Here is a 15,857-nt window from a genome sequence, read left to right on the forward strand (position 1 = left end):
GCGACAACAAATGAAGGACCAAATTGGAGCAGATGCGCTCTCTTGATGTGTTTAACCAGACATCAATTTTAATTAACAAGAACAAGGTTCAAAATATCGATATGCCCATACTCCTTTTGGTGCTTTTTTTAATTTTTTTTTTCGCCAACTGGTTCAGAGAAGCTGGTTTAAGTTTTCACCACACCCTGAACCAGTCAGACCACCGATACACCCACTGTAGGGGCATACCAGTGGGGTGCCAGAACGATACATATCGGCCAATACAGGCAGATACTTTGAACCTTGAACAAGAAAAATAAGGAAGAATGAGGATGGAGAGCACAAAATTATCTCCCCTTCCATGCCCATCCATGCTAGCTTCCTATGGAAACACCTCGATTGCAGAAAAGACTTTTTGAAAGCAAGGTAATAATTGAAAATTTTTGCAATGTATTTCCTAGTTTTAATTTTTTTAACTCGTACCTCTATGAACTTGTTCTCTTCCCGGTCTTAGGGCCCTTTGGGAGAGCTAAGCTGTAAGCGCTCATGATACAAGAAGTGACAAACGGACCCTAAAAAGATTGGCAGAACGTATTTTGGGCTCTCTAGCTGAGGAAAGGGCTACTACCCCCATTTGTGGGCAAACGAGCTACACAACTTGGGATAGCCCACCCTAAGTCCGAATCTTGAGCTCACATTGTTGTTTGTATAAATTTCTTTTCAAAATCCGAAAAAAAAATGTATGCAGTCTTGAATTTCTAGTCTCAGAACACTTTGCAGTCTATTGTTTTACTTCTTAGCATGGTGCATTTCAGAGAGATTCTGATTGTCTTCATATTTTCTCACCAGGGAAAAGATATTTTTCTGAATCAAACTGTAAATGTTTTCACTGCCTCCAAGAATGGAAAAATCAACTACGTGAAAGCATTTCCATTTATTCTCTTCTATTTACTTATTTCTTTGATGTGATGTTTTCAAAATCCGAAAAATGGAAAACCAATATATTCATGTTGGCGAACAACCCCCTAAAATTCTCATTTGGTGGAACAGGCAGATAGAAAGTGTTTCACCCTATTTTCTATGCCTACGTTATCCCTGTACAATTGGGTCATGCATCGACCAAAATACAAGAACTTGGAGCTTACCTTAATTGTCCCCACAAAGTTTAGGTGTCAAAAATTAAAAGGAAAAAAGACCGAGGAAAAGTTGGCTTCATACAATCTACTTTTAATGATTGGCAAATAAAAGCGGCTTGAAACCTCAAAACTAGGTGCAGCTTCAGAAGATGGTAACAATTTTTTTTTATCCTAGATAATCCATCAAGTCAATCTGCAGTGCCCTGTAACGGTGCCTGGTTAGGAAAAAGTTACCTGAAACTGAAGTGGTGCAGCAACATCCCTGAAATCATTGTTGGAGCAAATGCAGCTCAGAATTTTCAGTCTTAAGATAAATCCTGCATAGAAATCACAGCATCATATATTTCTGCCATTTGTTTGGATTGTTGAATAAATGTTTCAAGAGCCTGGAGGTTAGAAGCATCAAATTCAGTTCCGTGATAAACTTGGACAGATGTTTTGTGGATGAATGTATGAAGAGATGCTGCTCAAACCATTGTGATGAGGACTATGGACCAATGATATTATCCAGCTTCAATTATGTCATGACATGGCATGGAACTTGGAACCACTTCCCCAAATGACATGGAGTGAGAATGACGTGATAAAAGATGCCACTAAAATGTCATTCGTAATGTCAACAAAAGTTATGGCCAAGATGAAGTCCCCATAAGAAAATCCTGAATACAAAAAGCATCATATATTTCTCACATTCTTTGGCTTATTGTTCAATGCCTAAGAACCTAGAGGTTGACAGCAAGAAAACCAGTTGTGTGCAAGACTGATCAATTGTACTTTTTAAGAATAATATAGAGATATGCAGGCGACCACAAGAATCATGAACCGATGACATGATCCAGAATGTTCATACCTTAACCATCTCATGACATGAAATGAAATTAGAGAACTTTCATAAAACATGGAATGAAAACCTACAAGGAAGAGAGAAATGGCAGAGTTGCCTATCAAAAGTGTTATATTCCTAATGACAATGCACAATATAGTCAAGATGGAGTCCCTGCACAAAGTCCAAAAATATGGACCTAAATCCTTCCCAACAAAACAAACAAACATGAAACCTAACCATTCATTCAGTTCTTGGATGCCAGCAAATGCATATCTTTGATAAACAGTCAATCCTCTAGCGATATGGACCCACTGGTTGTTCATGGCATCACCACATGCGTTCATAATGCATGCAACAGCTGCATGATGCATCCTACCATGTAGTAGTAATTGTTCTTTTCCTATAACTCATTAGGAAGAAAAAGAGCAGAATACATCCCTTCAGCTACTGGTAAGTTAGTGCTAGTGGAGGAACACCATTTGCATTGGCATTGGCATTGGCATCAGGAGCAGCAATAGGGTTGCTTGAATCCTTCCTTCTCCCAAACGGGTTCTTTGAATATGTTTCCAAATGTCAAGTAAAACAAAGAATAAAAATAACGTAATTGAATAAAAAGAGAAGGCAGAAACAGTGAGAATATTTAAACGAAACCCATATCCAAGTCTGAGGAGTCCGCCTGCTCAATTAGACTAGACAAACCTTGGAAACAAGATCTAAATGGCTTTTGAGTTTTCTAGTTCACCCTCCAGACAATGAATTCCATTACCTAAAATTGACAAATGGATTTCTCCTTTTACAAGTTATAGAATGGGTGGTGACTGTTTCAGGCCAATGAAACAGCCTCAACTGATCATCAACATCTGAAGCGGTAGACAACAATTCATAGCCTAACAGAAGATGAAAATAATAGGAAAATAAAGAGTGGGGAAATTTAGCACCAAAAACCAAACTACAAGGTAAACAAAGGATATTGGATTCGCATGCCACCACGTCCAGAACTGGGGATAACTGCACCTTGCAAGTTGTGATGAACATTGGTGGCACTGTTTACATCCTGCATAGCCAACATGATCATAGGTCAAATAAAATCTTCAATATGGAATGAAGAGGCATATAGGATTACTGCCTATCATAAACAAAAGTCTAATTTTAATTTTGTCAAAGCAGAAAACTTGAACAACTTTTAAAATGATATAAATATATCTATCTACTCACATCAAATTCAATGAAGCATACTGTATTTCTTTCCTGCCTCAAAACCTTCATTTGCTTAAAACCAGGTTGGCTGCATATAATAACATAAAAAAGGAAATCAAATACAAAATCCTGGGAGAAAACAAGCAAAACAAAGTAAAAACAGATTGGCAATGGGAATTAAGAAAACTTAAGGTAAACAAGTTAACAATAAATTTGTAGCCTTGAACTTTCAAACTGGCTTCTCATCAGTGCAGAACCCAAGGACTTGTCAATTAAAAGAGGGTGAATGCCTTGTACATGGGTAACAGTAATGGGGAAGCAAACTTTATGGTTTTCTGTTACAAAAGATTTGGCCACTGTAGTGTAATTTTTCAGTTTCTTCACAAGTTTGATTGCAAATGTTTCTATGGGTTCCCAAGCATGTTCTAACATTTCTTTAAAGTGGACAGTTAGGTTTATAGATAATCGATATGTAAATTTCTTCCTCCTATACCCAGTCAGGATCTCTCTTAACTCCAATATCACCCATCAAAAAAATAAATTAATTAATAAATGAATAGAGTAAAGAAAAACAGAAAAGTTCAAGACTACTGGAATTATGATATTAATTGGGCATAAAGTGCACACAATGTTGGGAATGCAAATCATAAAAGCAATAGGAAATGCACATATCATAAATTGGTAAAAGACAAAAAAGATCCATACACACTGAAAAGATTCCTCAGTTCTTCCTCAATTACATTCTCTCCAAGATTGCCTATAAAGAGAGTGTTGCAAGGAGGATTGTCTTTTGTGTTCTGCAGAGGAAACAAGAAAAGATAGAATCAATATTTTTACCTCCTACCAAATCAATTAGACAGACAAGAAATGAATGTCATGAATCTTCAACAAGAAAATTGGTGTAACACATGCAAAACATGCAACACTGGTTCTACCCTTTCTCAAGGAAAAGGAATATAAAATGAGATATGCTGAGCTATCATCAATCATAATAGCCCTATTAGATGTAAACAATTCCAGAAGAACCACCTATTAAGGAAAACGCTTCTTTTATCATTGAAAGAAGAAATCCCTCAAAAGCATTCGTTAGTGCATATCTCCAAGCAGATGGTCAGAGTTTATGCATTCTCAATGAATGACATGATTATACAGAACTTTCTTATGCCTCCATAAAAAGACTACCATGCAGTGAACTCCATATTTCGTAAATGTCCATATAAACATCCAATGTAACTTCAACCTTCACAAGGTCTGCTTAAACCGCTAATGCATCCTGATTAACCCTTTTCCATAGTTGTCAAGGCGACACCTAGGCACGTAGGTGCTTTCTGGGAATCGCTTCGCCCAAACGCCATGGCATTTATATATAAACTCTTCAAGTTTTTAAATTTTCTTCTTATATTTTTTATATTTTGAGCTTATTATATTAAGTATGATACACTGAATTGTTCTTTTTATTTCTTTCATACATAGCATATTTTTTATTAGTTTCTAATGTCAATAGGGTTTTGATAGCTATTCAAAGGCTGAAGAAATGTGGATAGTAATTCGAACTTTCCAAGTCTTTGAAGAAACAAGTAAAATCAACAATCATAGAAGGTATGCTCAACCCCTTCTTCTGGAGCAAAAATAGGGGTTCCTCTTTTTCTTGTTCTTTTTTGGAACAAAAACAGGGGCTCCACCCTTTCTTTTATTCTGGAGCAAAACCAGAGGCTCGGCTCCGCCCCTTCTTTTCTTCTTCTGGAACAAAAAAACAGGGGCTCCTCTCCTTGTTCTCCATTATTTCTGAGGTTTTTATTCTTGCTTTCTTTTTTATATAACAAGAACAGGGCCTCCACCCCTTCTTTTGTTGACATTTCTACAACAAAAACAAGGGCTTGGCCCCTTATTCCATCCTTCTTTGAACATTAAGCAACGCCTAGGCAACTAATTGCTTCCTTGTCGAATAGTTTTGCCTTGGCGCATTGAAAACTATTCCCTTTTTTATCATTAATTAATGATCCTAAGGGAAATAGAGAGAAGGAAATCCCTACACCTGAGGGCTTTTCTGCATACAAAAATATTTTTTTCCTATTTGAGTATTGCAGTTCTTTGTTATGGTTTTTTGAACCTTAAATGATCCATTATATTTCTTATAGAGATCTCATGAAGGTTTAGTAACTACTTTAATGTTTCTAGAAAAATTTCTTGATTTTTTAGATTTTCCAAATATGAATAATTAAATCTTAACTTTCATATCTACAGCCCCAAGCATTTTTAAATATGGTATTAAAGCTCACTACAAAGAACTTTAATATCAACATATACAATGTTGCAAAAAGTCAAAAGAACAACTGGTTGACTTGCTTCTCTGCATACAAAAATAATCTCAACAAAGTAGAAGGTCATAATCAAGAACTGAAGGCTTCAGGAAAAGAATAAACTCACAACTGTAATTTATGTCATTGTGTATTTACATTGATTCAAAAAGATAAACAGAATCTACATGTCCTATTAAGAACTTTAGATAGGATGATACAGGAACATACATGTCCAAGGTTTCAAATCTGAGATACAGTCAAAGTAGCTCCTGAATTGTGTCTTTGAATTGATTCTATGTATTTATGGGTAGTAGCAGATTTGCTTTAAATCCTCACTAGCTACTTTCTGATTATTTGACTTCTTAGAAGCTTTCGCAGTTAGATTAGGGGTGGGGTTTCCTAATTACAGACTTAGTTTTCCTAATTGGATTAGGAGTAGTGTTAGCAAATCAAAATTATGTTACTAGCTAGGTCAAAGACAAAATTATAAGGTAAGTAGGATTTGTCATATTCCCAATACAACTAGGATTTGTCTTGAAGTCCTAGTCTTTCATCAATTAGGATTTGCCCCATTCCTAGAGGGTGTTTGGTACCACAGTAAGTCTCAACATTTTACCTGAATTATAGCATTAGAAATCAGGAAAGTGAGGTATTTTCGCACATTGCCCAATGCACAATTGTTTACTGTAGTTTAAAAACGTGCAAGTGCCACTAAGTGTAAGAAGACCAAAGTGGAAATGCCTTCCTGATGGAACAATGCCAAAACACAGTTCCACCAACATCCCCATGCACAAGGAGGAAGTGGAAGGAGTATATCATTTTTCTTTATTTTTAATAAAAATCTTTTATATAAGAAGGTGCAAGCCTCCTTCCCTTCCCCTTTTCTTTTCTTTCTTTTCTCTTTTTTCCTCCCTTTCTTTCTTTTTCTTTCCCTTTGCTTTCTTTTCTTTTTTTCCTTTTTTCTCGTCTTTTTATATGAGGTGTGTGAGGCACACGAGGCATACACCTCTAGCACGCCTCATGAAAAAGGTATATGAGGCACCTCAGAGATGTCATTGCCTCTGGCATATGCCTCAGGGTGTTTTGGGGGCACCTCACCTGGAGGCACACCTCGAGGCATACGCCTCCCACACCTTTTAAAACACTGAACAAGATAATCATTTCATCTCATGGTTCAAAGTATCAATACTCTAGATACACAAAAATAACATATCAACAATTGATACTCCTTATTTAACTTTTCAGTTTCTATATTTATAAGTAGATATACTAAGATATTTATTAATGTTTAAACCTATTAAAAGGCTCTGACCCGGTATTTGGCATTTTGGTAGCCCTTAAAATTGATATACATCATACAATATGGTATGATGTGTATCAATACTTTAACCATGCTTCATCTTTAAAAAACTCATTTTATTTGTATAATTATGATAAGACAAATAAGAGCAAACATTTGCAGTGGCTCAAATAAATCTTAGATTAGCAAACAAGATAATAAGTCATGCCAAAATTTAAAAAATAGATCAGATTCAATATTTTAAAAGAAAGTATTAACAGCAAAGACCATGAAGCAGAAAATTAAGAGAAACATGTTTAATATGACGACAAGATGCACATAAGGCCAAGTATCAAATGTGTGTGCAAATCAAGGAGACAAGTGATATATGTTATCACCTGAACAGGTGCATAACCACTAGGAGCTGGCACAGGAGCAGGTGTAGGCATTGGTACTGGAGGAACAGGGTAACCTCCATATGGATCATACGGTGGAGGAGCTGGAGCCATGTACCTTAGTCCAAATAAAAAATAATTAACTAGAAGCATGTTAACAACTCAGAAACATCTAAATGAGATGAAAAATCATGTTGAACCAATCATTAAGAATATATGTATAATTAAAGAACATTACAATGTATAATTAAATAATTAACTAGAAGCATGCTAACAACTCAGAAACATCTAAATGAGATGAAAATTCATGTTGAACCAATCATTAAGAATAGATGTATAATTAAAAAACACTACAAAGTAGTTACTCCACTTCTCCACAGCACACCCCCCCCCCCATTTTTCTACTCCCTGGGAAACTGTTTACTCGTTAATGAATAATTCACACATTATTGGCAATAACAAGGCATTTGTATTTTCTAGGAACCTTTTGATACATCAAAGCCTCACTTTATTGTCAATAGACAAAAAAAAGTCATCATTAACAATGAACATAGGAATTCAAAATATCCTTGTACAGGTGCTTTCCTAACTATCAAGTCAGATTTCTATTGTTATAACCAATCTGACAGACAATTTACCACATGAAGATGCAGTTATGAAGGGCAAACTATTACAAATAATGACCTACCTAATCATTATTGACAAGAATACAGAGCACACTACTAACAATAATGCACCAGAGGAAGATTTCTAATGGGTTACTGCCCAACCCAGGAGCTTCTTTGAGGGAAGCTCACCCTCCTTGGAGAAGAAGAAAAGACAGATGGGAAATTAGGGCAAATCTCGCTCATTATTAGGCCGAGAAGAGCCAATTATATATGAGCTCCCTCACGTAAATATCACTGTCAACATGTAACTGAATCACCTCTAGGCTGTAACATCCTTAGCCGGCCTGTTGGCTGATGTGGCCTTCAAGTGAACACTTACTGAACTGGGAGGTTTGGGCCAGTGGTAATAGGCTGGACACTAACAGTTCCCCCCTTCTTGATATGGGCCTTGTCCACAACGTCAACATGTGGAAATTGGTGCTGAAGCCTGAAGGTGTAGGTATGGTTCCCATGTGGCATCCTCAACTGGAGGGTTAGTCCAAACAACCTTGGATTCTTGTAAAATTTTATACCCAGATCAGACCCAGCAAAAATCAATAATTTTCAGGGGTTCAACTTTAAGGTGGCCTTCTCCAGTGAAGCTTGCCAAGGAGGGACAGACCACATCACCATCTCCCAAGCACTTCTTGAGTAGGGACAGTGTTTTAAAAGCGAAAGGCGCAAGGGCCATTTTGCGCCTGAATCGCAAGGTGCAAGGCGAGGCGCCTTTTTGAGGCAAGGCGCACAAGTTAAAAAAAAAAAAGCTAAAAAATAAAAAACGTCAAAAAATTCAAAAAAATGCCAAAAATTTCAAAAGAAAAATCAAAAAAATTATAAAACATAATATTAATAAAAATATTAACTTAAATTTTAAAATAAATGTTTTAAAAAACCTATTATCTAAAATTAAAATACATAAACATAATATGTAAAGCAAATTCAAATGAGAATTTAAAAATGAAATCAAACACTTAAAACATTTTCAAGCATATAAAACCCACAATATCTTTTTTTCTCAATTAAATCAATTAGCTAATGTGACATATTACATTCCTAATTCTACAAGCCGCCTTTGCGCCACGCCCCTCGAGGCAAGCCCAAACAAGTCCATGTTAGGGTCTTAAGTTCTGAGTTTTCACACAAAAAATAATGATTTTATAGTTTTAATTGCTTTTAAGAAAATATTTTATTAGGATGAATGAATGGACAGCATTACCAAATAGGGGATTCTTGAACCTAGCTCGTGGGCTCCAAGCCCAACTATAACAAAATTGGCTGCCAAGAGCTACAGCCTTCATAATGGATTGCAATCCAGCAGCCTGAGGAACCTTGGGCCGAAGCCTAGTTAGGTAACAAGGTTGACCACTAACCAAGAAGTCCAGAATTAATATATTCCAGCCTGAGGGACCTTGGACACCCAGGACCAAGTCTCACCACTGAACTCAAGTGGGTAAACATCAATTGCAAATTGATGCCCCTGGATCCCAAGGCTCAAGTCCTTGGGCACCTTCACAAGTAAGTCTATTCCCATCTGATACCCAAACTGAAAATTGTAAGAGGCTGAATAGCGAGGCTTATCTGTCTGTGCCACTTATCTTTTAACGTTGTTCATTCATTTCTCTTAATATGACATGTTTTAAAAGATAAGGAACTATAATTAAAATTATAAAACCATTTTTGGCAATGATGTAAGGATTATGAATTTAAGACCCTAACATGGACTTGTTTGGACTTGCCACAAGAGGCTTGGATGGGTGGCCCAAGGGCAGAGCCCCCGACCCAATCACCATGCTTCAAAAAGCACAAAATTTAACCAAGGCTCACACCCATGCTGAGGTGCAAGGCACACTAGGCACAAACGTTTTCAAAGGGGCTGTGAGTGGGCCTAGGCAAGATGCAAACCCCTCACTTGTGCACTTAGGCGTGCCTAAGGCGCACCTATTAAATCACTGAGAATCCCCTTGCCTAGAACTCATGTTTACAGAATATAATGGAGTCAATTTTGTGTTAATTTATTTCGATGCCCAACTGTACCTAATTAGTTGGTGGCAACTCACTCTTCATGCTTCCCTTTCAGGAAGCAACTTTGCTCTTTGATCCTTTATTGCGAGATCTCTAAACAATAGATTGACTAAAAGATAAATAAATTCTTACCCCTGTGGTCCCCAAACAGGCGGCGGAGGAGGGTGAAATGGAGATGGACTTGGATAACCTGTATGTGTATAATCACCACCAGTTCTCAAGCGTTTACTTTGATCAAAGGAACTTGAATCTGCTACTACACCTGTATATTAAATGCAAGTAGCATTAAAATATTAAAATGTATCTAGTTAGATAACTACATCCAATAGTGAATAGCAACATGAAAGCACGATTTTGAAAAGCGTTACGTATTTATATCATTATATTCGTTATTATTGAGCCCAAACTGCAACTGCAAGTAACACATTCGCTTGAAACTGAAAGACTGAATAACTCCTCTTTCTTTCACTTGATTAATAAAGGTATAAAGAAAGCAATTTGTATCACGTCTTTGGAAATTTATAAACCTCAGAATGTCTTACCACAACCCAGCTAAGTGATAGAAGATGGTTCTCAAACTGTCAATCTATTTGGCAGTTTGCATGGGTTTCAACCAAGATTGTATCATGGAACACGAAAGTGTGACAAACAGCCATTATTGCTAAGATTGTATCAGGGAATACTAAAGTGTGACAAACTCACAAACAGCAATTATTTCCCCTCTCCTATCAACAATAAAAGCTACTACTGATAAATAATACTGTAACCATTACTACGAATATTGATACTTCAAGACATACCTGAAATATATCAACTAATTTATAAGACTAGAATAAATTTTCTTGTTAGCTATCAAAAAAATACTAGAATAAATTTGCATGGAGCAATGATGTAAGACCCCCTTCCATTCTATTGAAGATGTTTTTGCTCAAAGTTATTGTATGGTGTGAGTCCATGATCTTCCTTATTAATGATGACACGTTACTAGTGACTAGTTAGACCAACCATGGTTCAAGTGGAGATGTAAGACTAATTATTTCATCTCTTTAAATTTCCCTTTAACTGTTTAGTGTCCATTATTTGATTCTCCTTTGTTCATTCAAAGGCAATAAAAACTTTATTGAATTTGTATTTGTTTCAAACTAAAAAGGAAAGGAAGGCAAAATAAAATTTTAGCTTTTTCCACCACATTCAAGTAAAAAACAAAGGTAGCCGGTGCGGAAGAGAGAAATCAATCAAATAGCTATAATCCTCAAATAAAGGGGAGAGCTAGCAAACAAAGCCCTCCAAGAAATGGAGCAGAGGACAGACTATTAATTAAAGCACCCAGAAAAACTAAACCATCCAGAGGGGGGTAAACTTACCCTGCCCATCGGGAAATAAATCGCCAAATAAAATAAAGCCCCAAATAATTGAAAACTCACCTCTTTTAACAAAAAGATTCTTCTTTGCCATCTCGGTATGCAATACAGACTTAGATTCCGCATCAAAAACCATGTCCTAAGCGACGAAAAGAAAACAAATTTCATTTCATACAATCCATAACTGAAAAGAACAAATAAATTCTTAAAGTTTTGAAGCAAATCCTACCTGAAGAGCATCTTTGGCTGCCATTGCAAGCTGAGCAGTTGAAAAAAGAGCAAATCCCATTGGCTGCTCCCCCTTATAATTCACTTGCGAAGCCTCGTAACCTGGTAACCATCTTAGAAGGTTTTGTAGCTCTCTTTCCTTTACATCTTCCGGAAGACCAGATATAAAGATCGTCCGAACCTGAAAACAAGTATCAAATATCAGTTCATGGGCAAAACCATGCATCCGGATTAAGATTAGAAAAGAAAAGAAACAAACAACAAAAGAGGTTACCTCGTCTGTGGTAGGACGGGGAGGGTTTTCAACGGGCATTGGAGGAGGCGGAGGAGGAGGAGGAGCAGCAGGCGCTGGCGGCCACTGTTGATGGTAAGGATGGATTCCCGCACCCGCCATGGCCGTTAAAACCCTAGCACTAGCAGAGTGGGCGTTCTCTCTACTTCCAATTTGTCGAACCACGAGGTTTTCGTTGAGCAAAGTAACACGAGTTCGATTCTAGCTTGGCTTTTCTAATTTCTAGAGAGTAGAGGGTAATCGGGCCGGGCCGGGCTCTGTACATATGACAAGGAACATAGTGTAGGCCCCGGCCCGGCCCGACCCGGAGTTATGGGTCTGAAACATAAGCCCGACTAGACCTGTTCATGGGCCGGGCCGGGCCGGGCCGGGCTTTCACTATGTATTAACAAATTTTACTAAGGCCCGAGCCCAAGCCCGGCCCTCATAAAAAGCCCGAAGCCCAGGTCTAGGCCTGAGCCCGAAATTTAGCCCATGCTGTTACTATCGCTGAAGCGACTGAATAGAGAGAGAGAAATTATAAAGAAAAAAATAAAAAATATATATATTAATTTATAAATATATATTTTTTAATAAATATTATATTATTTATATATTTTATATAATATATAAAATACATATTATGTATTTTATAAAATATATAATATTGAGTCGGGCCGAGCTTTTTTGACAAATCCCGAGCCCGACCCGAAACACAGTTGGGCTTACTGTGTTAGGCCCGAGGTCAGGCCCATGGGCCTAATTACATGACCAAGCCCAACCAGGGTGCGGGCCGAGCCATCGGACTACCCGGCCCATGAATAGGTCTAAGCCCGATCTAAGTCTATACGGACCGGACCAGACTGGGCCTGACATATAGCATGCATATCTAACTATCTAATCTATTTAACTATATTCTTATAACAATTGGAGTGCTTACGAAAGGCTTATTTTTGACACATGTTGCGTTTGAATCACAATACGTCTCCCTTCCATTAGATTTTCACCTTTTTGTCTTATCCCCGTCTTCCTTCTCTTTCTATTCATCTATCTCGAGGAAAAGCTTGCTCGACAACCTTCGGAATATAACGGTAAAGATCTCTTCGTTGATCTAAAGTGATGTAGCGCAATCCGGTCACTCCTATCTGGCACTCGCGTGGCTCTTGAAAGGTACCTAAAACGAGAGTAAAGAGGAAGAACTCCCGGGGGGTTTCTCGGCGGGAATGCTCCGATGCTTAAGTTAGTATTGTGTGTAAGAAGCTGAAGGAAAACGAAGGCTAAGAGTGCAGGTTGCGCGCGTGATTGAAGATACCTTGTTCCTTGAGATTAAGCCCCTTATAACTGAATTCCGTTGCTTCAGGCCCTCTGACCTCTGACAGGGCAGGTATAACCGCCACTGTCAGTCTGCCACAGCCATTACAGGCAGGGCTGAGGTGGCACATGCGGGGCCGTTGTGCAGGGTACGTATCTGTCAGGTGTGGGATGCCTTTCTAAAGGTGGCAGGCGCGGCGAGGGGGACATGCCTGTTGTCCACAAGTTTGTCGGGTACGGCGGTCAGGCAAGAAGCCCTCCTATGGTATACCGAACTGTTCTCCTGTGAATTACCTTGAACTGGGCTATCCTTTGAGTAACAGGCTGCTTGTAGTCGGTTATGCCGAGCTAGCCGACTCGAGGTCTTTGTGCCTCGGGGCGTCCGGAGAAGAATCGGTGCGTTCTTGCTTGGGAGTGGCTCGAGGTCCATTGGGAGGAGCTCGGGTCTCAAAAGGGGTCAGGGTGCCCCGAACTCGGGACCCCCCGAAGTGCCTTAACCCCGGGGAGGAGGTGCGGGCAAGGCGACTTTCGGCGAGTAGTTTACCTATCGAGTTGCCGTGCTGAACTCGGCGGGGCTTTCCCTTTGAGTTGTGCTCACGTCCGTTGCGCTGTCATGCTGAGTCACTGTTTGAGCAAGGTCACGCCCACGTGTACCTGAGCTACGAGGTCGGGCCAAATCACCCTCCATCAATTGCCCCCCATTCCCTGCGCTGGCGGCGGTGACCCAATGCGGGGAGGTCATGACGCGCCGGGTGGATTTGGCATCGGTATTTTAGCTGCGTTGTTGCGCGTTCCGTCCAGCTGTACCAGTCTAGCGCCCGGCTCGACCAAAAAGAGATTTGAGTCGCGTCCAGATTATGCGCAGACTTCATGCGACTTGGACTTCGCAGACGTCAAAAATGCGCTAAATCATTTTCACCTCGAAGAACCCGTGGTTGCGGCTATAAATAGGGGGTCCCTTGGCCATTTTCTTCGTCACAAAGCTTTCGGCGTTAGCGTTTGAGCTTGCGCCAGGGGTCTCTTAGCTCGGGTCCTCCAGTTCGTTCTGTTCTTCCAGTCCGATTGTGTTTCTTTGGTGAGTCCTCCCGAGCTTCCTTTTTCCCTTCTAGTTTGTTTCTTTCTTTTAGTTCGGTATGTTGTCTAGTGTAGACAGTCTCATTGACGAGCCCGAGGAAGGTACCTCGGCTCGGGATGTCTCCTCTGCTACCCAGCCGTCCGAAGTACGGGTGGCTTCGGGTCATTTGGCATCCACCTCCCACCGAGGTCGGGAAGCATATCAGTTCGGGCCTTCCATAATGACCTCGGAGAGGCTTCAGGACCTCATACAGAGGTTCCGCCTCCCTAACGAGTACTCATATAGTGTTCCCACCGGCAACTTCCCATGGGAGCACGGTCCCAACGAGATCGTGATCTTCAGGGAGCAACTGATAGCCGGGCTCAGACTTCCACTTCACCCTTTGATCGTTGAGGTGTTTGTACACTTTAACATCACCCTGGACCAACTCCACCCGAACTCCATACGAAATGTGGTGGGGTCCATTTCTCTTTGCTTTGATCGTTCCCTCTTCATAGATTTAGATGTTCTCAATACAATTTTGGCTATAAAGAAGAGCGCTTTGGGTGCTCTCCCCGGGCATAGGCGGTCCTACTACCTGTCCCCCCGCCCGGGTTTCAAACTCATGCACAAGCTCCCAAGCAAAGTCCCAGCTTGGAAGCGGGACTACTTCGTAGTTCGGAGCAGTACGAGGTGGCCCTTCCCCACCGATTGGAGGATAGCCGTTCAAGAAGGAGCTCCAGTCACTGGCTTAGCTCGGGTTGCATTATAAAGACTTCACTTCTGAGGAGAAGCTCGTCCGAGCGGGCTTGGGTCTGGGTAGGTTTTCCCCACTTCGGCTTTCCGCTCATATATTTGCTTCGGGTTGCTGATGTCGTGTTTCACCGCAGGTCCCATGGAGGCGGAGAAAATAGACAACCAGAAGCTCTTCCACCAGATGAAGAGGAAGAAACGCGTGGCAAAGAAGGCGTGCGTTGGGTCCCCGCAAGATTCAGCCTAGCCTCGACTTCCGCAGACTTCTGCCTCGGGGCCCGAGGTGGCAGCCGCGCCCGTCATCGACTTGGAAGAGGGGGCTGTGCCTAAGGGGCCCGAGGTGATGGCGGAACCTGCCGTTAAGCCCGCCGAGCCCACCAAACTTGCTAGAGAAAGCGTTGTCGAGGCCAACGCTGCTACTGCCGGGGCTCATCCTGCTGAAGCTGTTGTCGAGGTCTCCGAGAGCTCTACTAACGATGTGGAGATGACAGCTTCCAGCTCGGAGGATCAGAGGAGCCAAACCGTCCTGAACCCCCAGTGTAGCCTGAAGAAGAGTAAGCTAGCTACATACTTGGGGGAGGTCAGCAAGTGGGCCGAACTCACTCCTGGTCAGCTCGGCGCTCGAGCCGCCACTCATACTATGGTGGTGAGTCCCCCTTCTTTTTTCTTTCTCTTTCCTTCTTTTTCTTCTTTTTTTTTTGGTGGTCTCCCTCTTAACCGGTTCTCCTTTTTGCAGGTGAACTCCGCCATTCGCGCCTTGACCCTAAGGCTCGAGGTACAAGGCCTCAAGGAGGCGAAGGGGAAACTGGAGCATGATGTGGGGTACCTCCAGGAGGACATAAGGGAGAAGACTGCAATCTTCAAGGGTGCTCTCGAGGAGGCCAAGACCCAAGCTGTCATTGACTACGTCAACTCTTCGAGATTCGACGATGTGATGACGGAGGCCTACCGTAAGGGCTTCAAGCTCAGTCGGTGGCTGATCAGGCACCTCTACCCCGAGCTGGACACGAGCGCCATTACTACTTCGCGGATTACTGACGACATCGTGCGTCAATCAAAAGATGACCTTGATTCCGAGGATGAGGGTGCTGAAGATGG

The 15,857-nt window shown here is 40.7% G+C and overlaps 1 protein-coding gene across 1 annotated transcript; it reads right to left on the reverse strand.

Moving 5' to 3' along the window:
• Nucleotides 1-2,241: 2,241 nt before the first annotated feature.
• LOC104599083 (RNA-binding (RRM/RBD/RNP motifs) family protein) lies at nt 2,242-11,859 on the reverse strand. The gene is made up of 9 exons (XM_088897720.1): nt 11,645-11,859; nt 11,372-11,551; nt 11,206-11,281; nt 9,914-10,043; nt 7,116-7,230; nt 3,844-3,935; nt 3,157-3,226; nt 2,909-2,995; nt 2,242-2,499 (listed from the first exon to the last, which is right to left on the reverse strand). The coding sequence occupies exons 1-9, from the start codon at nt 11,762-11,764 to the stop codon at nt 2,386-2,388; spliced, it is 984 nt and encodes a 327-aa protein (XP_088753846.1). The 5' UTR covers nt 11,765-11,859; the 3' UTR covers nt 2,242-2,385.
• Between the last annotated feature and the right edge of the window lie 3,998 nt (nt 11,860-15,857).

This window comes from Nelumbo nucifera, chromosome 2, assembly GCF_055504915.1.
Source record: "Nelumbo nucifera cultivar China Antique chromosome 2, China Antique-T2T, whole genome shotgun sequence".
NCBI lineage: Eukaryota > Viridiplantae > Streptophyta > Magnoliopsida > Proteales > Nelumbonaceae > Nelumbo > Nelumbo nucifera.

Bases quoted from the DNA above. Each gene is read 5' to 3' on its own strand.
- LOC104599083 (XM_088897720.1), bottom strand. From the start codon at position 11,764: ATGGCGGGTGCGGGAATCCATCCTTACCATCAACAGTGGCCGCCAGCG. The intron at 3,227-3,843 runs GTATGGATCTTT...TATTATATGCAG, and splicing joins CTGAGGAATCTTTTCAGTGT to CCAACCTGGTTTTAAGCAAA. The intron at 2,500-2,908 runs CCTTTGTTTACC...TTGGAAACATAT, and splicing joins GTGGCATGCGAATCCAATAT to TCAAAGAACCCGTTTGGGAG.